At 39.4% G+C, this 22,099-nt stretch overlaps 2 protein-coding genes across 12 annotated transcripts in view; one reads left to right on the top strand and one right to left on the bottom strand.

Moving 5' to 3' along the window:
* Positions 1-1,045: 1,045 nt before the first annotated feature.
* CASP3 (caspase 3) lies at positions 1,046-21,989 on the bottom strand. 7 transcript variants are annotated; one of them, XM_043546070.1, is made up of 9 exons: positions 21,858-21,913; positions 13,864-13,937; positions 10,764-10,972; positions 10,310-10,402; positions 8,526-8,650; positions 7,838-7,966; positions 4,331-4,506; positions 3,704-3,821; positions 1,046-2,669 (listed from the first exon to the last, which is right to left on the bottom strand). In XM_043546070.1, exons 4-9 carry the CDS (start codon positions 10,381-10,383, stop codon positions 2,443-2,445), a joined length of 849 nt encoding a protein of 282 aa, XP_043402005.1. In that variant the 5' UTR covers positions 10,384-10,402; positions 10,764-10,972; positions 13,864-13,937; positions 21,858-21,913; the 3' UTR covers positions 1,046-2,442. The 7 variants fall into 7 exon arrangements, with proteins under 7 accessions (XP_043402005.1, XP_043402007.1, XP_007054526.2 ...); XM_043546072.1 differs by lacking the exon at positions 10,764-10,972 and adding an exon at positions 13,386-13,497 and having other exon boundaries at positions 21,858-21,911; XM_007054464.4 differs by lacking the exons at positions 10,764-10,972; positions 13,864-13,937 and adding an exon at positions 13,386-13,497 and having other exon boundaries at positions 21,858-21,952.
* PRIMPOL (primase and DNA directed polymerase) overlaps positions 21,506-22,099 on the top strand; it is a 42,395-nt gene continuing 41,801 nt past the window's right edge. For 4 of the 5 annotated variants that reach the window (XM_037897614.2, XM_037897611.2, XM_043546053.1 and 1 more), the window contains exon 1: positions 21,982-22,063. The gene's annotated coding sequence lies outside the window, so the exon portion shown is untranslated. Of the gene's footprint in view, positions 21,527-21,981; positions 22,064-22,099 lie in introns of those variants that run through there. The other variant, XM_043546050.1, reaches the window with a different exon arrangement.

Consider the following 22,099-nt stretch of genomic DNA (forward strand, 5'->3'; position numbering starts at 1 on the left):
TCTAATTTTGATATTTTATCAAAACATACAACCAAGTTGGTCTGGTTTATTCTTTTCAAACTCACCATTATGATTCTATTTTGTCCTCAGGGTTAATCTACACTGCAGCTGCAGTGGGGGGAGTGTTATTTGCAGCTCATGTAGACTTACCTGCTGTAAGCTGTACTAATGAGGATACGGCAGTGCTGGCTGCATAAGCCAGTCTGATTTCCCTGGATACGTACTCGCTTGTGAAACCAGTGCTGAAGCCTATGCTGCTATGCATAGGTATTTTTAATGAGCTAGCTAGATTAAAGTTAGCATGGGTATGAGTAAATGAGCTGTCAATCATACCCCCACTTGCAGCACAGATATACCCTAAGTGTGACATGGGAATTTTGCCACTGACTTCAGTGGGAGGGAGGGAGAGGGGAGTTATGATTTTTCTTTTACTATTTGTTCAACTACCTTACTAAAGATAGCCACTCCCTTACAACAAAATTAAACTAGAAGCACTACTATGAATTAAGAAAAAGTACCTTGTTGAATGAGAAAAGAAGTATTTGCTGCTTTCAATCCATGCACATAAATCCTACTGGCAACAAATGAGAATTTTGCACTTGGCTGAGGTCAATATCTAACTCAAAGATTAGAAAATTATTTTAAAGGCGCAGAACACATACAAACATAGGGCCAAATTCTGCCCTTAAATATATCTGCACAACACCAATTCAATTAAAGGAAGTTACATGCACATCTGAGGATATAATTTCAGAAAAATAACTGACTGAAAATTAGTTGCACTAATAACTCAATTGTTCCAATAATCAAATATATTTCCCAGGAGGATTATAACTTTGCATGGATAATGCCAGATGCCCTGAAAATTGGGTTTTAAAGCATAGTATTTGAAGTTACCTCTCAATTTCTGGTGTGAAGATGGGGAGGAGGAAGATGCTCCACAACACAAGTGGGGGAAAAAGCAATTAAACAAATTAAAAGTTAGAACTTGATGATTTCTGCATATTTAAAATGAATGGTAGAATAAAGACAGAAAAGCACTGTATTTAACTTAGGCAATATTTAATTTAATAAGTAAAAAAGATCCAAAGACTCCTTTTTGAAATGACAAGGTCTAGTTGCTACCATCAGTTATGCTACTTATTTTTTAAAAAGTTTTAAAAGTCTTATCTGCAAGCGTTCAATGCAGCCATTACAATTCTGAGTTTTCTTTTTCGTTAATCAAAAGGTGTAGATTGTCACAGTCTGAATCAATGAAGATAAAAAATTATTATTTTATGATTAACTATATAACAAAACACCTACTTCACTTGTTTTTTTTAATTGCCCGTACTCCAATATTAGTGTAGTTTATGGTCATAAAATGCAAAATCAAAAGAAGTAATTTACTGTGTCATTATTTTAGTCAATATGCCTGTTTTACAAACCTTTAAAGTTAATTATCTAATTTGATACTAGAGAAAAACCACTTACTTTTCTCCAACATTACAAATCTACTTTATGAGACAGATGAAATGTGGTGTGTATATATATGCAAGGCAAAACAAAAAATCCTAGCAAATATGGCAGAAAAAGGAAAAATTACCATTCAGAAATGAAGTTCCATTTGCTGCTTACAGGATCAAGACCAAAGTGGCTGTGAGAGATGTCGAGAACCCTCATATCCCAGAGAGTTGAGGGTGGAATGCAAAGAGCATTTTGCAAGACAGGTCCCTTAGTTCCTCAGCTCCCAAAATCAATTGTACGAATTGTATTTTTAAGTGGGTAGTAAGCACTGACAAGCTAAGTCTCTTATAACTTTTCATATTTGATGGAAAGTTATAGAAGCCAGAGCGTAGGACAAAAAATTGTTTTAAACTCTGAATAAGCTACACCATTGTATAATGTAATAACCTGCTTCTACAGTTTACACATTTCTCTGCAGTACTTTTAAAACCCACTCATTTGTAGTGACACTAATACAATATTACCAAAAATAATAAAATGGCACCAGTATATGCCATATTCTGAATCTGTTCCCTAATTATGTCAAAAATGGAAAGAGAAACTGTTTAGAATATACTAATTTTTTCTCTCTTCCTCCAGCCAGAATGAAATGTAATGTCATACTAGAACCAATAAGCAATTCAACCTGCCTCTTCCTTCCATTTTTCCAAAAAACAGGTAATATAGATTAGTAGTAACACTCTGAAATTACTTTCAAGTTTGTCCGTATTTAGCTACCCGAACCCGAGTTTCTGAGAGAGCAACACCAACAAGTTTAGCTCTGAGTAGAGTCTTAAAGTCTCATCTATATTCCCTACATAGAGTAGTGAACACTAATTCAGATTTGTAAGTGGTATTCAATGCTAGTTTTGTTTCCTCACAGTTTGTGCATACATTACAAATACAAATGTGTGAAATTATTTAGTGAGAGAAATATAAGTTACAAGGTGAAGTTCTTTAGTGAGTGAAGTACAGTTCTTTGGTGAGCATGGACACAATACATGGAATCTGCTTCTTTCCATGAAAACCTGGTTGGTTTGAATATGAACGAAATTCTGCCACCTTGCGATTTACACGTGTTAGTATCTGCATAAGCTCAAGTTTCTTTGCATGTTGTTTCAGCATCAAACATAGCGACTGAATAAACCAGGAGCCTTCTGATGAGTTTCTCCAGGAGTAATAGCCTACAGAAGAATAAATTGTTAAGTAAAATACACTTAATTGGTCCAGTGTAGTGTCCTGTGACCGAGTAATGATCAGGAAAAAATAGTTTACAAGAGTAATTTTCTTGGGATCAATCAATCAAGAGTTAAAATAATTAAATAAAGGTTTTAAAATGAATGACTCTAGCTTGTTACTTAAATAATCACAATATACTTTCAATAGACATGACCACTCCATCTCCAAAACACAACACAAAGAGTTAGTTCAGATTGCCTAATCCTGACCTCCTTTACTAATCTAGACAAACCCTAGGCAAAGGAAGAGTCAAAACTGGGCAATCCATCTTTCACCACACCGTGTTCTAAGTGCAGCAGCAGTTTCTATTTAATTACACCATTAAAAGACACATATACAACAGGGAGAGAGGAAAATATAGTCAGATTCAGGACCCAGTTGCTCAAACCTCAGCATCACTGTCCTTGCCCTTCTCCAATCTCCTATATGCAGGAATAAAGCTACTAATCTATTCCCTGCCATTGAAATTGTGGATGGAATCAGAGGAGTTCTAATACAATGTCTCATATGGACAATATGAAAAATTAGATTACCTCCTCACATTATGTTTGTATTAATCACTATTTCTGGTTTGTGCAGGAACTACAAGTGAGGGTGGAATCTATACATCAGAAGAAAATTTGATTGTCAGGTACTCCCAAAGTCATCCCAAATAGTAATACACTTTTTGTTTCTTGCCATAATTTATTTGCATAGATCTGATTAACTGGGCACCCAGTACTACCGCAAATGAATGTTTGAGTCTGGAGGGTTTGACAGTGGAAAAAATACCTTAACATTCAATTTATTGTAGGCATTTCAAGCTCTACCTCTCTTTGCGCATAAGCACAAGAAAGTGAAAAAAGAAAGGCAACGGGAATCGTTTTATGAAAGAATAAAAAAGAAAGTATTCAACCACCTTCAAATCAAGTGTAACATTAATACAAACAAACATCTATGTATTTTAGCACTGAAGAATTTTGACATGAGCCTCTCTTACCTGGAACAGTAGAATATGCATATAGGAAGTCTGCTTCTACAGGCATTTTCTGACATGTATTTTCCTCTGAGCTACTGTCTGTCTCAACACCAGAATCTAATTCTGTCCCTCTACAAGCCTGGAGAGAAGGGAGGGGAAACAAATTGAAGAAACAGTAAAGGTCAGCAGTAAACATCATCAAGGTGTCCACTGTTAATTCAAACTTTGACATCTCACTGATGTGAAAAACAATTAAATGAACTATAAAAAGAATGAGATTCCTATACTTAATATGTTTTAGTACTGTTTGAATGCCAAGTACGGCAATCGGAGTTTATGTCATTGAGTGCATCAGTTTGACTAAATTATGGGTTTATTCATTCAAAGTTTTGGTTTTTCATATAAGAATATATTGAAATTCTGACTGATGTTTCAAAGATTTCTGGATAGCCCCGATGGAACTCATAACTTGACCTATTACAACTTCCGCCTACTTACATAAAGCCAGACAATGCCACCTTTACTCAAGGAGAATAGTATCTTACTCTGCAAGTAGTCCTTTTGAAATCAATATAAGCAGTAAAATGCCTCATCATCTAATGGAAAACTTGAATTATTCAAGTACGTAGCAGCTCAGCTGTGCTTTACCTGAAAGAAGAAAAGTTTTGGCTTTCCCACAAGACTCTTACATCTGTCTCCTCTGAACAGGCCTGTTAATATTTTCAATTCAAGAGGACCATCTGTACCATAGATTAATCCATCTTCACCATGACTTAACAACACACAAACAAAACTGCTTCGATTGCTGTGATCATCTTTAGCAACTAGAAAAAGATGAGAGAAATAATTGGTGTTTGAAACTTCCCATGCAATAGAAAAGTATGTTTATTATGATGTTAACAAGGACCTTATTTGGCAATATTGGGTTCAGCAATCACTTACACATACATGTACAGGCCAGCCATTGAACCTCACCTGTGACAATGAGAAACCACCCATGGCAAACATTAGGAGTAGACTACGTAGTTGGCTGCCTTGGGCATCTGATTTTTAGGAGTGGCTCTTGCATGGCTGCTCCCTACACTCCCAGGAGCCAAGACAGGTTCTGAGGATCTGCCCCTTTTAAGTCTCATGCATTGTTCAGAGCAGCAGTCATATCTGGGGCAAGAAGCAGCTAAACAAACAACAACGTATCCCAACCCAGTCGCCTCCACCTGCACCAGCTGGGAGAACTTCAGGAGAGTGGGTGTTTGCCCCTTTAATGGTATCCTTCACGTCCTCTGCACTGCTGCATACTTGTGGAACAGAGTGCCAAAGTCTTTAGTGCTAACTCTACAATAACCTGGATAAAAGGCTAGGTGAATCTCTATGTCCATTTAGTCCTCCATTGAGAGGAGTCAACAAGGTTGAAAATTGGTGACAGCTATGGTGATGATGGTTTTTGTGATATAAACAATATATTCAATTAGATCTAGACAAAAAACAAACTTTCTACATGGTAATGTTGGATCACTACCAACGTGGGCTATATTTGAACCAGGAACCATGTAATAAGAGGGCATCTATCATATTACCAATCCCCCGCAATGGTTAATGATCTACTACTTAACTTTTATTATAGATCCCTATCTTCTCATCCAATTTTATCTTAGTGATATTTGATATTATTGAAATTTATATTCTTAAACAAGAAGTCAGCATTCTCCAACACTATATCTTAGTTTCAACAACTCCTATTTCATCTGTGTTTGTGGCTTTATATTTTCCCATCTTTTACTAATATGAGTGTTTTAAGGCTCAGTTCTTGGCCCTTTTTACCATTGAGAACACATCAATTCTAGCTCATACTTAAGACATAACTTCTATCTAAGCTTTTACTTATAGAACCCTACCTATATTTCTATCTTAATTACATCCAACTCCACGTCTCCTTTAGTTTATTATTTGATCACTGGGTCCCATCTATTGCACTTAATTCCTTTTATATTTTTTCTAATCATCCTACTCTGTAACACCAAGAGATCCAGAATGTTCCCTCCAGAATATTCTTTTCCTTCAGAAAGAGGAACCATGTTACAGGCTTTCTACCTCTGAATCCAATTCAAAACATCATTCCTGGTTTCCAAAATTATTCATAAACTGCTCTACCCTTCCTCTAACCTTGCATTTGCCTATTCCTCATCTCACTCTGCTTCTATGATGTTATTCATAGAATCATAGAAGTATAGGACTGAAAGGGACCTTGATAAGTCACCTAGTCCAGTTCCCTGCACTCAAGGCAGGACTACATAATAACCAGACCATTCTTGACATGTGTTTGTCTAACCTGTCCTTAAAAGCCTCCAACGACAGCGATTCCACAACCTCCCTAGGCAAACTGTTCCAGTGCTTAACTACCCTGACAATTAGGAATTTTTTCCTAAAGTCCAACCTAAATCTCCTTTGCTGCAATTTAAGCCCATTGCGTCTTGCCCTATCTTTAGAGGTTAACAAGAACAATTTTTCACCCTCCTCCTTATAACAACCTTTTATGTACTTGAAAACTTAGGTTCTCCCCCAGTCTTCTCTTCTCCAGACTAAACAAACCAGTTTTTTCAATCTTTCCTCATAGGTCATGTTTTCAAGACCTTTAATCATTTTTGTTGCTCTCCTCTGGACTTTCTCCAATTTGTCCACATCTTTCCTGAAATGCGGCACCCAGAACTGGACACAATACTCCAGTTGAGGTCTTATCAGCATGGAGTAGAGTAGAAGAATTACTTCTTGTGTCCTGCTTACAACACTCCTGCTAATACATCCCAAAATGATGTTTGCTTTTTTTGCAAGTGTTACACTTTTGACTTGTATTTAGCTTGTGATCCACTATGACCCCCAGATCCCTTTCCGTAGTACTCCTTCCTAGGCAGTCATTTCCCATCTTGTATGTGTGCAACTGATTGTTCCTTCCTAAGTAGAGAACTTTGTATTTGTCCTTACTGAATGTCATCCTATTTACTTCAGACCATTTCTCCAATTTGTCCGTATAATTTTGAATTTTAATCTTCTCCTCCGAAGCACTTGCAACCCCTCCCAGCTTAGTATCATCCGCAAACTTTATAAGTGTACTCTTTATACCATTATCTAAATCATTGATGAAGATGTTGAACAGAACCAGACCCAGGACCAACCCCTGCGGGACCCCACTTGGTATACCTTCCCAGCTTCACTCTGTTGTTCTCCTCCCCAGGATTTTCCGATTAGGTGGGGGAGCTGGTATCTCACTTTTACTGCCCCATTATGTAGATTTTTCTCTCTCTAGCATGGTTTGGGGGGCCATGTACTGTAATCAAAATATGACAAAATGAGAGACACTGTATTCTCAGGTCTGGACTTAGTTTTTCCTGCTACAGTTCTCCCAGAGACCGAGCAAATACGTTTGCAATACTCGTGTGTTAGGGACAAGGGCAGACCTTGCTAAGATGCCACAATAACCTCCGATAGGTGATATGCACAGAAGTAAATGCAGATGAGGGTAGCAGCCTTGTTGCAGAAATAAAAAAAATATATAAAAAATTTCAAACATGTGCCTTTCTTTCACTGTGAATGCAACAGGAAGGAGGTATTAGGAAACTTGAAAAGAAAAAGTTTAGTTAAAAACAGTGGCATTTAAGTTGCGTGGCTAGTTTAGAATAGACAGTAAAGCAGACTCCTATATAAAGGCACTTTATATTCTAAAACAGATTTTTTTTTTCAAATCCTTCATTCTTTTTCCAAACTAGGAATTGTGACAGAAAAGTAACATGTAAATGATCTCAGTTAGGTTCTGAATACCTACCTGCAGGTTAAAGAGTTCAGATTCTGAGGACAGCAGCAAAAATTGCACATAGGGCTCAGTCCTGCAAGGTGTTGAACATGAGGCTAATCCCACAAAGCACTGAAGCATGTGAGTAGCTGTACATAGTCAATGAACTACTCACATGCTTTGCTCGGTCATCCCAGAGGGCTCAGCAGCTTGCAGGATCAAGCCCAAAGAACCTGTTTTTTTTCTTTTAGCATCCACAATTTTCCACTTATAAGAAGTACTGACCACTTATTCTTTTATCTAAAATTTTAAAGTATATAATTTTAGACTATAGATACATTTTAATAATACAGACTCAGACCATTACTACTTACCATTTTGCAAGATGTCAAACATTTGCTTCCCTGTACGATCATTGTGAAGGTTGACTTTATATCCCAAAGTCATAAAAGTATCTCTGATGCGTGCAGCATCTACATCAGTACCAGATCGGAATGACATTCCTTTGGATTTGAAAAGAAGATTCACTTTAATTTCATGTAAAAGACACAGTGTAGCTGATTTGGGGTGTCGGAGCCAAAATCTGCTCAGTTATACCAGGATAAGTCTAGACCAACTCCACTGAAGCAAATACTCCAGATTTACACTAGTGTAAGTTGAGCAGAATTTGACTCTATGCATTTATCACAAATAAAGCAAAAAGATTTTTCATTCCAAAATGAAACTTTTTGCAACAAACAAACAAACAAGCAAACCAACCAACCCCAACAACAGTCTATGGGCCAAAGCAATCACATTAATACCTCTAAAACTTCAAAGGTAAGATACTGGCTGTTAAAATCAGCTTGATAAGTAGAATTTCCTACACTTGTAGTCCCCCTCCTACAAACAGATATTTGGAAGTATCTACCATGAGAATTTACATACATTTAAACCATTACATTTTTACATTAAAAAAATCAGTCATCTGGTTGCTTATTTAAGTTTGAAGAACACTACATTTTACCAATTTCTCTGAATTAAGAAGAGCTTTAAAAACAAAATAGAAATATGAACAGTTACCAGTTGCTGGCAGGAAGTTCTTATTATTTATTATTATACATATCCCAATTTCTGGATAATCCATTTTGTAACTCTCATCTGGCTGTATTCCAGAGTCCATGGATTTGCTAACAGGCAGGCTCTTTCTGTATGGAAACCAGATAATATAAGAGACGAGTTTACAAAAACCAACAACCATTCTTAACAAGAGGAAACTTCCAAAACTGATTTATAACCTTAGTCTTTTTCTAATTTTTCTCCGTATTTTTTGGTAAGGTTCTTTTGCAACTAGTGAAAGTGATGATAATTTTCACTACTTGCTCATTAAATATTGTAAGTACCTCTATGAGATCAAATCAACCCCTTGATTTTTAAGTCACTGGGGTTCCACATGGGTTCTGGAGTCATATGCATGAAACAGCTAGCAGGATTGTCTTACATAGCCAGGCTCCAAACTGTGAAACTGACTGCATACAGTTCTGTCAAACAGAGTTACACAAATGAAAAAAAAATATCAATTTTTAATCTCTCATTTGCAGTAATCTAATATGCAACTTGTAACAATCTTAGGTGAAAATATTTAGACAGAAGTGTGTCTAAGTTGACAGTACCCCTGCAAAAGGGAATATATACACAACTCCTACTTACATCAATAGACAACAGTTGTGTGTGTATCTGAGGGCAGAATTGGTGCTAAAAGTTTAAACTTAAAATTCAATTCCATCAGAAAGCTACATTAACAGAAAGTTAAACAGATCTAGGAAATGACAATGTTTAAACTTCATGTGCAACCTTAATTCTGTTCCCATGTGTACATTAATTTCAATACAGTCCATTACTCTGATCCTGCTTAAATTTTACGCATACAAATACAGTACTCACAGTGATGTCACTAATCATATGCCTGAAGTTAGCACATATGTAAGCGATTGCAACATTGGAGTCTATATGATCACATCACATTCTATTTTTCAAATAATATAACAAACAGGTTTTTAAGCCCAATAACAATAGGTACGTATGTGTAGCAGTTTGCAGTTCTGTGTAGCATATGTATACCAGATAGAGACCATGAAAGTAATTTATATTAATGCCCTGTGAACATACGAAATCCAGTGCCCGAAGCAAAGACTAATGCGGAACATTTATCGAGTATCTGCACTCTTTACAAGCTACACAAAAGTGTTCACAAAAACTGACGTGAGTCCTGTGCAAAGTTATTCTCAATGGTGAAACTGTTACACACCTTCTGGATAAAGTTGTCAAAGCACCAAGCCCATACAGCTTCACACACAGAACTTTATGCTTGCTGAGAATCCCTTCCTTTACTCACTGTCTCCCTCCACTAAACGTTTCAACTAAGGTAGCCTCACCTTCATTGTACATATTACAGCCTTAGTGCCATTGCACTTTAACCCTACTCTGTATATGCAGAATCTGATTTTCAAAAGCTTGTAAGGCTGCCAAATCCAAACCAATGTTAACTGGAACACTAAAAGGAACTATTGGTCAGTTCTTAGGGGTATACGGACTCCGCAGTCTATGTTTTTTCTTCTTTAATTCTTTGCATATTATAAATTATATTATATATTCAGTTTTGCAGTAGACTAAGTTATATTGGGTGTGAATCTGATTTTTTAAAAAAAAGAGTTATTTACTAACGTTGCAATATTGATGAACTAATCTTTGTGATATTTATTCAGTTTGTGTTATTTGCAGTTTCACCATACAATTTCATTCGAGGGCTATTTCTCAGGACGTTAAATATAAAACTTATTAAAGAAAACTAGAACCACCACACTCACCCTTGGGAACCAAAGAGAGATTTTGCATCTGCCTCATCATGACCTGATTGCAGTCCATCTTTTATATCTGCCATTGCTGTTCTTATTTATTAACTTGAAAACATAAGAAAATAGAAATGTAAGACATAAATTCCTTTTATTCACAACTACAACCGTTTCCTGTTGCTATGCTATTCTGAGGAACTTCAGAGGGGCCTAACAAAATTAGGCAATTGGGTACCATGATAGATAAAATTCAGCATTTACAAATTCAAAAGAAGGAACTTGGGTGAAAGGAATCTGGATTCTATATAAACTGTACCCACTATTAACTGTACCCACTCATTGTGGATGGTTTAATGAAAATACCAACTCAAAAAAGCAATTAAAATATAAGGCTGTAGAAATAGATGGATAGAAAAATAATTCTGAAAATATTATAATGATGTTATGTAAATTCATGGTACTACTGCACCTTGAATACAGTGTTCAGTTCCGATGATCTCATCTCAAAAAAGACACAAGAGAAATAGAAGAGGTCCAAAGACAGGCAATAAAAATGATTTGAGACTCCATAGGAGGACAGATATTAGATTGTAAACTCTTTGAGGGAAGGACCATGTTTTCCTATGGGTTCAGCACTTTGCATAACTGGGCCTCATCCTAGCGAGCATATGGATGCTACTGTAACACAAATAATTTTTTCAAAGATTAAATAACAAAATAGTATAGAGAGCATATATTGGGTGTTCCTATTTATCTTCCATCATAACACAGGAAAAAGAACTTACAATGAAATTGAGAGGCAACAAGTTTAAAACCAATTAAATATATATAGATATATTTTTAAAACACACAATGCAATTGTTCTTGTGGAACAATTGCCACAAGTTATCAAGTCCAAGATTTAACAACATTCCAAAAAGGTTAGACATTTATACAGAGAGCAAGAACATTTATCGTTACACATTAGAAACGACCAAAAAGTGAGAGCTATAAACCCTCATGCTTCAGGGACTAAGCCAGCTATGAAATGACAATAGTTTGAAAGAAACTTCCTCGATGGGCTAGTTATTCCGTATTTGTCCATTGCAAGGATTGTTGCATCACCTTCTGAAGTATATGATAGAATGGATCTACATAAAATTTTAAATAACCAAAGAGATCAAGTTGCAACTGTTGCTGATCAGACAAGATGAAGAAAAATAGTATACTCTGCTTTGGTTAAGTGTGGAGCTGGCAACGTAAGTTTGATCCTTTCACAGCCACACTGTTGCTTACTGATTTTCCCCCTTGCTCTAGCCAATATGTTGTCTTAATATACTGCGAATATCCTCAGAACCATGCAATTCCATCTTCTGTGGATGCAATTACTAATGCATCAAAAGTGTGAACCCCATTTCATGCACCTCTATTTTTCAAAGACAAGTTTGTTATTTTTCAGTGGCTTCATGTCCCATGTATACTCTGGGTACATTTTCTATATTACTTGGGGCTCCAATGTAATTAAGACAACTCCTTGACCACTAAACGTTTCCAGACTATTTTTACAGACCTGAAAGCTAGGACCCTGGGAATCAGCAGAAGATTAGATTCCCTGGATGTGAACCTGCAAGGGGACCAAATATGGCATAATCCTACCCTAAACTTCAGCAGTTGCCTTCAGGACAATCAAAATGTAGGAGGAAATGTGTCTGCGCTGCTAAACTTGCCTGCTGAGCACTATGAGCACATACTGTAGCATTGGGCAAGGAGAATCAGTTAAATTGCTTCCGTCCTTTTTTTTTTTTTAAATCCCAAAGAGAAGAATATAGAAGAAAAAAAGAAAAGAAGATGGTGGTAGGAGAAAAGAAATATTGTGGAAAGAGACAGATACAGATAGAGAGGAAGTGGTCTAGTGGCAGCACATGTTCACATAAAACCATATTTAGTTCTTTATGTTAAGACAACATGGGCAGAGTAACTGTGTAGACAATGTACTAAGCCCCAGGAAGAAGCCCCTAGCAACCTCTCTGCCCAACAGATAAGGCTGCATTAAAAGGTTACAGAAGCTTCCTCAGCCAAAAGCAGGCTTTACCTTCACGCGGTGCCTTTTTTGAGTGGAGGGCGGGGAATTAGGGGATTGCAGAACCTCCAGAAAGAACAAGAGCATATACAAAAAGGAGTAGATTCAAGGAAAGAGGAAGAAAAAGATGCACAACAACAAGAAAGGGGTAGAAAACACACAGAAAATGGCAGAAATTGTTTGTAGAATGAGGGAAGGTTCCTAGAAGAAACAAAAAACGAATATAAATCTTTCACCATTGTGCACATTTTTCATTTCATAAGTCTCAGTTTGGCTACAGATTAGGAGTCCTTAAAAGGTGAAACTGCAGACATATTTTAAAATGAGGTGTATTAGTTATTGGCATTTCTATTGCGCTCATCACTATAATATCTAGGCACCTACTGAATTAGGTATTTCTGATCCCTGCAAGCTTTGTAAGTCTGGAGTTTACATCCGATGTAAATTCCAGACTTAGGAAGCTTGCAGGGATCAGAAACTCTCTCAGGGCTTGTCTACACTACCAAGTTTTGTTGACAAAACTTATGTTGACACCCGAAAGTCGACAAAAGAAAAACTGCCAAAGGGTGTCCACACTTGCTCCCTCTGTTGACAGATCGTGTCCACGTTGGGGACACCATCATCGACAGGGTGAGCAATGCACCATGGATATGTATCCCACAGTGCAGTAAGGAAGTGGTAAGGAAGAGCTGATCGCTGCGTACGTACTAATATAATATAATTAATAGAGTAACGACGACTGCTCCAGATAGGAAGAATAAGTGGGGCCTTCAGCACATAATGACAAATTAATTCCTTCCTCCCCACAGCTTTGTGGTGACTGAAGTCAGATATGTTTGGTCTGCTCCGATGTCACAAAAAACATAATTTAGAGTCATCACAGTTACTACTACAGCCACTTGACTTGGTCAATAGGGCCTCTAGTAAGTGGTACTTCTGAATTATAACACGATTCAGTGCTTATAAAAATATTTTATACAATATAAAAACACTTGGAAAAAACATGTTACAAAATACAAAAATGCCACTTACTACACCCCGTTTGGCCAATTCCACGGCTCAGCATGGTTCCAGCGGTAGCTGCAATTTCCAGTATGATGCGTTCTATGGCATCTGAGTGGAGATGGCCTGCACCTTTTGGAAGCTGAAGTGCCAGGAAAGAAAGTTAGGCTAAGATCAGTTATGTGCTGAATGACTTATTTACCTTTGCTATTTGGGCATTAAGCAACTACAGATTCATTTATATCATTTTCAAAATGAGACTTGTAGTTCACCTTTAATGTCTATGGAATTTTTGAGTCTCTTAATGAAGCAAGTTAGCTACACTTATATAAAAACAAAACAGAGATCCATCAGCAGACATCTGTTTTGTTGCTGTGCACTCAGACACACGCTGTCAGCAATAATTTTTCTCTATTCCATAGCACTGATGCCAACACCAAGTAATAGCAATGCTCTTGGGAGGACAATACTCGTTCTCGCTGACTTGGAGTACTAAGAATTACCTCACCTTAGTTAGCTAATGCAATGATGTCATTTTCTGTCATGGAAAATGCACATTTATCCAGGGAGGATGATCTCATGCTATGGGGGACAAAAAAAGTACCTTTGAGCAAACATGTTTAGAATTAATTATAATTGTTCTGCTCTTTGAAATTTTTTTCCTGAGCCTTAAAATATCAGTTATGTGCACGCAGTCAGATAAGAAGAATTTTAAACAGCAAAGGAACCTTTTAAAAAAACCTGATGTGATTACTAGCAGAATATTGATCCTTTTTCCTTAGCTTTTGGGACATTTTATTTACCATTTAGGATCATTTGATAACTGAATTTTTTAAATAAAACAAATCAAATGGATAAAAAGCTACAAAAAGGACAGAAGATGTAAAGAAAGATACTTTCTCTAGATGTCTTCTGCAATTTCCACAGTATGCATCCGATGAAGTGAGCTGTAGCTCACGAAAGCTCATGCTCAAATAAATTGGTTAGTCTCTGAGGTGCCACAAGTCCTCCTTTTCTTTTTACTTTCTCTAGAGCTTACTAAGGGGGGAGGGGGCAAAGAGAGAATCAGTTGAAACAGGACCCAACATTAGAGTTGCTAGCAAACTACAACAAATGACTGCAGTAACAGTCTCCCTGTACAATATATTATTCAAATAAGATTTTTTTTTAAATGAGCAGAGCTGTTCTAAGTTATTCCTTTTGCTGGGACAATGACCAACTATTAAAATAATTTCTTGACCATAGTCAAATGACTTAGAGCAACTGCAACCCCTAACTCCATCTGGACCTACTGAGATTAAACTCAGTCAGACGATGCTTCATTGTATGACATTCATGTTTTAAGTCAATACAATAATCACATTTTTTTTTAGTACTATGTGTCTGAATTGTGAAACATTCACTAAGGGAAATTAATCATACAGAATCAGAGTGTAAATAATGTTAAAGTTTCTTTGACTTGGAAGCAAATAACTGAATGATCTTTGGTTACTCCACACCCCTTGAAATATGCAAACCATAATGAACAAAGACAGCACATGTTCAATATATGCCAGCTATGTTATGAAGCAGTGCTCAAAGCGAAATAAATGTCTTGAAACAAATGTCTCAATGTCTTTTTATAATTACTCTGATTTCCCCCCCAGTTTACAATTTCCCACTTTACATGATTATAATGGAAAAATGGAAATAGTCAACTATACGAACAAATAGAATAAATGCATGCATGAAATACTGGAATGATCAACACAGCTCTCTAAAATGAATAGCTAGTATATGAGGGCAAAAAACTCAAACCAAACCAAAACCAGAATATTTGTCTCTTAAAACCTCAAATTACAAATGTTTAAACTACAGATTTAATTCAGTATATGAAATTATACTAATACCAAATATTGCACTTTTTGTAATTATGCAACCTTGGTTTGTGGTTACTACTGGCTAGGTGAGCTGCTCACCTAAAAAGAGACCACAAGCCACTAAGCACATGATCAGAAAAATGTCATACAAGCCATTTTCTAGCATAGCATCCATAAGTATGAAGGACAACTTCAAAGTGAAAAAATTAACATTACAACATGTACAAATACTGTAAAACGGTTACTAAAAAAAAAAGCTACTCAAACAATGTTGAAAGACAGGAGTGTTGGCCCACTGTTGTGGGACAAGAAGTGAAAAAGAAAGTGCTTTGCAACAGCCACTTCCAGAAAATTATGGAGCAGTGTGAAGAGTTCTAATGAGATTCTCATCCAGTTGTCTATGGATGGAAAGACAACAATAAATGACACTGGGCCTTGACAGTCAATATTAATAATGCATTTCCCACCTAGAAATAAGAATCTTTTCTGACCTCCAAATCCCCTAAAGCAGAATTTTTAAAGTATCTCAGTGTATGAATGATCAAGGAAAGGCTTCACAGACCATTGGTATCCACAGAACACCGTCGGTGAATAGTTGCATTGGACTGTCAGTTAAATAAAAAGCAAAATGATGCAATATGGTCAATAAAAACAATACATATTATATGATACTTCAAATTCAAAATTCAGCTACTCTCTTTAGTACTGCATTTGAAACTGCATATTAACTTATTGAAATGATCAGTAACAAATTTTCTTCCTCTCAAATTTCCTTCCTCTGTCCCCTAAAAAAGTCCAGAACCCAATAATTTAGAGGAAAACACACAATTTGCAGAATTCTGCAGAAGATATATTTTCCAGGAGCAGCTGAAGTATGAGGTGGATATATTTGTATTTGCTGCACAGGGGCTCCATTTTCAGAATGCTTTGAAGCACAAAGGTTTTTTGGAATAATAGCAACTTGCTTCTAAACAACAGGCTAGTCTACAAGAAGAGAGATTTAACATGGAAGTAGTAATACAGCCTGCCAGGAAATTTCTTCCAATAAAACTAATCCAAGATAACTTTTATTTGTAAATTAATACTCAGAAAATGTGCTCAGACAAAATACAGGCAATACAAGGTCACATATCTAGGAACAAAGAAAGTAAAGAGGACTAGGTCCTGGAAAGCAGTGACTCTGAAAAGAACTTAGGGGTCATGGTAGATGGTGAGACCATTGTTTCTGAAGTGTGGACACAATACTACACAAATGTTGAAGCATTAGAGAGAGTTCAGAGAAGAACTACAAAGAATGATTTCAGGCTGGAAAACATGCTTTATGATGAGAGACTTAAGCTAAATAGTTTCAGATCCTTATCAGAGAGTGGATAGGGGTAACTTGATGACGTACACAAGAAGAGGATATCCAATACTGGAGGGCTCTTCAGCCTATCAGACAGTGGCATAACAATGTTCAATGGCTGGAAGATGAAGCTAGAAAAATTCAAACTGGAAATTAGGTGCAATTTTTAACAGTGAAGATAGGTAATCACTGGAACATCTTAATTTAGGGAAATGGCAGATTTGCCATCACTTAAAAACATCTTTAAATCTAGACTGGATATCATTCTAAAAGATGTGCTTTAGTTCAACCATGAGTTCTCAGGCTCAAAGCAGAGATTTTGGGGTTAAATTCAATGGTCTGCAGAAAGTTAAGACTAGATTACCATAATGGTACCTTTCCCTACTGTCCAGAAAAAGGGGAAAGACACACCCAATACTCCATCCCACCTGATTCATATGGCGGTAAACTCCACAAATGCAAATTACAGCTTTCCTTGTTTGCATTGGTGCGGCTATTTTGGCGGCTGGCAATCAGTTGCTAGAAACAGGATAAATTCTCAGTGTAGACATGGCCCAACTATTTCACTCCTGACCATTTTAGCAGAAACACCCTGCTACACTGGGACTGTGGATGAAGCTTAGAGTACCACCAACTTTCCCCCAACACCAATATGACCCCTAGCTTAAACAGAGCTGATTCTGTTTAAAAAACATCAACTATATAGTATCTTACTGATGTCATCACCATATCATATATATTTTTTGCTGCTGCTGCTGCTGTTTAGGGTGCACAGAACATTTAACACAGTGGCTACATTATATTAATTTCTCAGTAACTCAATGTTAATTTTTTAAAACTATCTATTCAGATTACAATATTAAGGTAGGGGACATTTGGGTGTTAGGCTACTTCATAGAGCAGGGGTAGTAAACAGGTAGACCATGGGCCAAATCCAGACTGCCAGACATTTTTGAATGGACCCAAAAATATTTTTATTTACTTATTATCATTATTGTTGTTATTTTCGCTGGTCTGGATCTTGACTATACCTTGACCAAGAAATTTAGACCTTGACAAAAAATCGTTGACCGCTCCTGCCATAGAATCTCCTCTGTAAGTTCTATACAGTAAGATAGACCAAGGCTTATTTCTATTCTACAAAGAGTCCTCGGATTTACAATGCCCGACCTATGTCGGATGCCACTTACAACGCTTTTCAATTGATTGCCCATTTTGCCCCTACGATGCTTGTTTTTCCCTTACTACGCTTGAGTTGCATAAAGTCTGCTTGAAATACTTCCTGGTTGCGTTATACTGGTATGGAGCTGGAAGGAGTTGCTTCTGATTGGCTTTGAGGTAGCAGGGTAGCTTGTTGCTGGGCAGGGTTGCCGATTGTTTTTGACTGGCTCCTGACCCTGGGCTCAGCCAGTCACAAAGCTTGAACAATGGCTCAGCATGTGTGCCGTTCTCCCGGGCTTTCAGAGCCTGTGTTGCTGGCATTCTGAGCAGCACATGTGAGTGTATATCAGGGGTTGGCACCCTATGGCACGCGTGCCAAAGGCGGCACGCGAGCTGATTTTCAGTGGCACTCACACTGCCCGGGTCCTGGCCACCGGTCCGGGGGGGTTCTGCATTTTAATTTAATTTTAAATGAAGCTTCTTAAACATTTTAAAAACCTTATTTACTTTACATACAATAGTTCAGTTATATATTAAAGACTTATAGAAAGAGACCTTCTAAAAACATTAAAATTACTGGCACACGAAACCTTAAATTAGGGTGAATAAATGAAGACTCAGCACACCACTTCTGAAAGGTTGCCAACCCCTGGTGCATGTGTTTATTTGAATGCTGTTTACAAAATACAGTGTATAGTAAATACATTGATATTGCAACATTAGTCATCTATAATTCATTTAATACAAAAAACTGGGTTACTGTGGTGAAAATAGTGTATCAAGTCTTGGTTCAGGAACCAATCCCCTATCATACCATTGATTCCTATGGGAAAAGCGGTTTCAGTTTACAACGTTTCAACTTACAACGCAATTCTAAGGAACAAATTGTGTCATAAGTCCCAGAATTCCCTGTATACAGGTTTTTATACTGAACTCATCAATGTAGTTTCTAAGCCCACTCCAGTAGTTCATTAAGCAATGTATGGTTTATTCTCTCTTTCATCTTCTCCCCAGAGGGAGAATTGTGTGTACTCTGTAGTATTTTATTTTGTTAGGCTTTTGTTTTGTTTTAAAGGCACACGTTGCTATGCATTTATATTAGCGAAGTCAGAGTTGAAGAAATGTGCCTTGCAGTTGGAGCAGAAGACGGTGGTGAGGTTTGTGATGGTCCTTAGCTCCAGTGGGAGTTTGTTGCACAATCTCAACTGGCCCCTGAGAAAGTCCTATGTCCTGCACAGAAGTGCTTTAACTTTATGGTAGAAAGTCTCACAGTGTCTGAAGAGGTGACAAAGACCTGTATAGCTGTATTTAACTCATTGTTGGCAGTCTCCTAACCAACCAGAGATGGTAAAAAGTCACTGATGGATACTGCTATGTGAGAATTTAGCATCAGCAAGGATTCCAGGAGCACTCCTAAACTAGAGATGGAACTGACCAATTGTGGATGTGTATCTTCAATCAAAGGAGATGGCACCATGGTTGCACAATTTTCAAAATTCCTTTCTTTGCCCAGCAGCATAAGCTCTGCTTTGCTCAGATTCAGTTTTAATCAGATGTTCTTCACCCATAAGCTGATCTCGTCCAACCACTGGGCTCTATTGGTGGTAGTTTATGGTGATATGTAGTGATAGATAGGTAGAGTTTTGTGTTGTGTAGTCCTTGTGCCTGTTCAGAGGCTTACTGAAGCCAATGGAATATTGGCACTTGGGTCCAGTTATATACTGTAAGGTTATAATTTCACCAATCAGTCACAAAGTGTCAGTGACAGAGCAGATGCTAACCCTTTCCTTCTAAAGTGCTAATCCTGCACTCAGATACATGTGGGCAGACCTATCTACACAGACTGATTTCAACAGGGATCCACATGGCTGCCTGTGTGGATCTGATTGCAGAATGGGTCTTAGACAATACACCTCCAATGCCCCAGCACTATGCTCTGGAGAAACGAGTTGAGGAGGTACCATTTTTCAGGTGAGACTTAAAACTGATGTCCGGAGCTGACCAGCAGAAGTCATTGAAGATTCTCTAGTAGACAACCTGGGTAAATGCCACTGCTAATTTTCTGTCATACACTTATTCCTCGGGGAATTCTGTGCCACTGCACATGCGCACAATTTATGTCCCCCGCGAATTGCTTTGCTTCCCTGCAGAAAAACGACCTTCTGACAGGGAAGCAAAGGGAAGCCACAAGAATGATCATGCAACCTTCCCCAGCAGTATGTTTTGGGTGCCCAGAGCAGCTGGCAGAGAGGTAAATCACTGGGGGGCAAGAGGCAGAACTTGTAAAACCCAGCTGGTGGCTCCTACCCTGCACCAGGCTCAGCTGCTAGTCCCAGCTGGGCAGGACGGGACTTCCTCTTCCCCTGCAGGCACCTAGGGCCTGGTTAAACCCACCCTCAGATTTCTCTCCCAGCTGCAGGAAGCTCTGCAAACCCCAGCCCCCACATACACTTCCTGCACCCATTGCTCCTCAGCTGCAGGGGGAGGGATTCCTGTACAGGGAGCTGCTCCCCCATCCGCCCAACCCCCATGCATCCAGACCTTCTCATACTCTCCAGCTGAGCCTCACCCACCCCCTGCACTCAGACCTCCCCCCTGCGATGAGTCCCACTCCCCAGGTACCTGGCCCACCCCGACGAGCCACCTGCACCCGGATCCCCACCCCACCGAGCCAGAACCAGCTGCACCTGGATCCCAACCCCACTGAGCTCCACACCCCTAGCATCTGAACCCCCCACACCCAGAAAGCCATGCTGAACTCTATCCCCCAACACACACACAACCTGCCACTGAGCTCAACCACCTTCACTTAGACCCCCTTGCAGAGTCCCATTACCGTTGCACCCAGAACCCCTCAACAAGCCCCTGTGCATCCATATCCCTCTCAACCCACACCTGGATCCACCCACATTAAGCCCCATTCACACCTGGATGTTGCCTTACTGAGCCTGCCTACCCACACAGAGGGGCAGGGCCCTGGGGTGTTTCTGGGGCAGCCCAAGTCCTAGTGCTGTATCAGGGTTGGGTACAGCCTGTGCTCCCCAGTGCCATGCAGGAGCCTCCACGTTTATTTGACAAATAAGATTTGCAGAATTTTAAAATATTGAGCACAGAATTTTAATTTTTTTGGCGCAGAATACCCTCAGGAGTATACACTCCAATTTAGTATTACTATATGCTGACAGTGACAGACCTGAAAGATTAGACCTGGATTTTAATTAATTATTACTATTTCCAAACAGAACCTTAAAGTCAATTAAATTAGATTTCAGCATTCTCCCTCAGCACTGTGTAAGAACATGAGAGCCAGAAACAAACTCTAGGAAACTGAAAGAGATTAGTCTATTCTAGCTGTGCATGGAGGAGGGAAAGTAAAGCATCTTGCAATGCATTACAGGGGAAAAAATCATATTCATGAATTCATACTGCATCCATATTTTAACTTTTAATAGTATTACTTTCATATTTTGACATTGTACGGGTTATGGGTATGGGCTTGTCTACACTTGGAAATTTCCTGGAATTGTTATTCCTAAAGAACTAGTCTACACGAATGAAGCTAAACCGGACAAAGGCTCTCATGGGCTGGGGCTGCAATAAGAGCGCCTTATACAGAAATAACCGTCGATAACACACAATTATTCCGGAAGAGCCATCAGGGACTTGCCCAGCGCAGCCTCGGAACCCTGTTAACCTCATCCTGCCGCCCTGCACAGACGCCACCGCGCGCCCCAGAAGTGGCTGCATTTCAGCGGCGGGTGCCAGGCTCGCAGAGCCTATCGGCTCGCGAAGGGCGAGGGAGGAAGGTGCCTCGGGCAGTAACTCCGGATCGTCTGTTCCTTCCCCGCAGGGAGGCGAGGCAGCGAGAACAAGCCAAGCCCCCTTTCCTGAGCGTCCCGCGGCGCCCCGGGCTTGCAGCGAGCCCCGCGGCTCTGCTCAGAGCCTGGCCCTGGGAGCGGGGCAGCCGCAGCCGCCCGGGCTCTTTGTTCGCCCGAAGGCGGCGGGGCTAGGTGCTGCCCAGGCTCAGCGGGGGCGGCGCCACCGTGCGAGCAGCCAGGCTCTGGCAAAGCACCCCCTGTGCGGGGACCCCCAGCCTCCATCGCCGCTCCCCGGCACCGGTCCACCGCGGCCACTGACCTGACCTGCCCTGCCTCCGCCGCGCCACCGGCCTCCCGATCGCCCCTCAGCTCCGGACTACAGTAGACGGCAAACGCGCTGCTGCTCACTCCGCCCCGGTCCCGCCCTGCAGGGGGAGGGAGAGGGGGCGGGCGCAGGGCGGTGGCCGGTTCAAACGCGGCCAGGCGGGCTCTGAGCGCGGGCGGGCCTGTTTGTCTCCCCCCCAGGTGAGTGTGCGCCCAGTAGGGAGGGGCAGCTCCGGA

The sequence above is a fragment of the Chelonia mydas genome, chromosome 4 (genome assembly GCF_015237465.2).
Source record: "Chelonia mydas isolate rCheMyd1 chromosome 4, rCheMyd1.pri.v2, whole genome shotgun sequence".
Taxonomy (NCBI): Eukaryota; Metazoa; Chordata; order Testudines; family Cheloniidae; genus Chelonia; species Chelonia mydas.

Coding starts and splice junctions, on each gene's coding strand:
- CASP3 (XM_037897621.2), bottom strand. CDS start 10,383: ATGGCAGATATAAAAGATGGACTGCAATCAGGTCATGATGAGGCAGAT. Junction 7,967..8,525: donor GAACTTCCTGCCAGCAACTG/GTAACTGTTCAT, acceptor TCAAATCCAAAG/GAATGTCATTCCGATCTGGT. Junction 2,670..3,703: donor TGCATATTCTACTGTTCCAG/GTAAGAGAGGCT, acceptor ATTCTTCTGTAG/GCTATTACTCCTGGAGAAAC.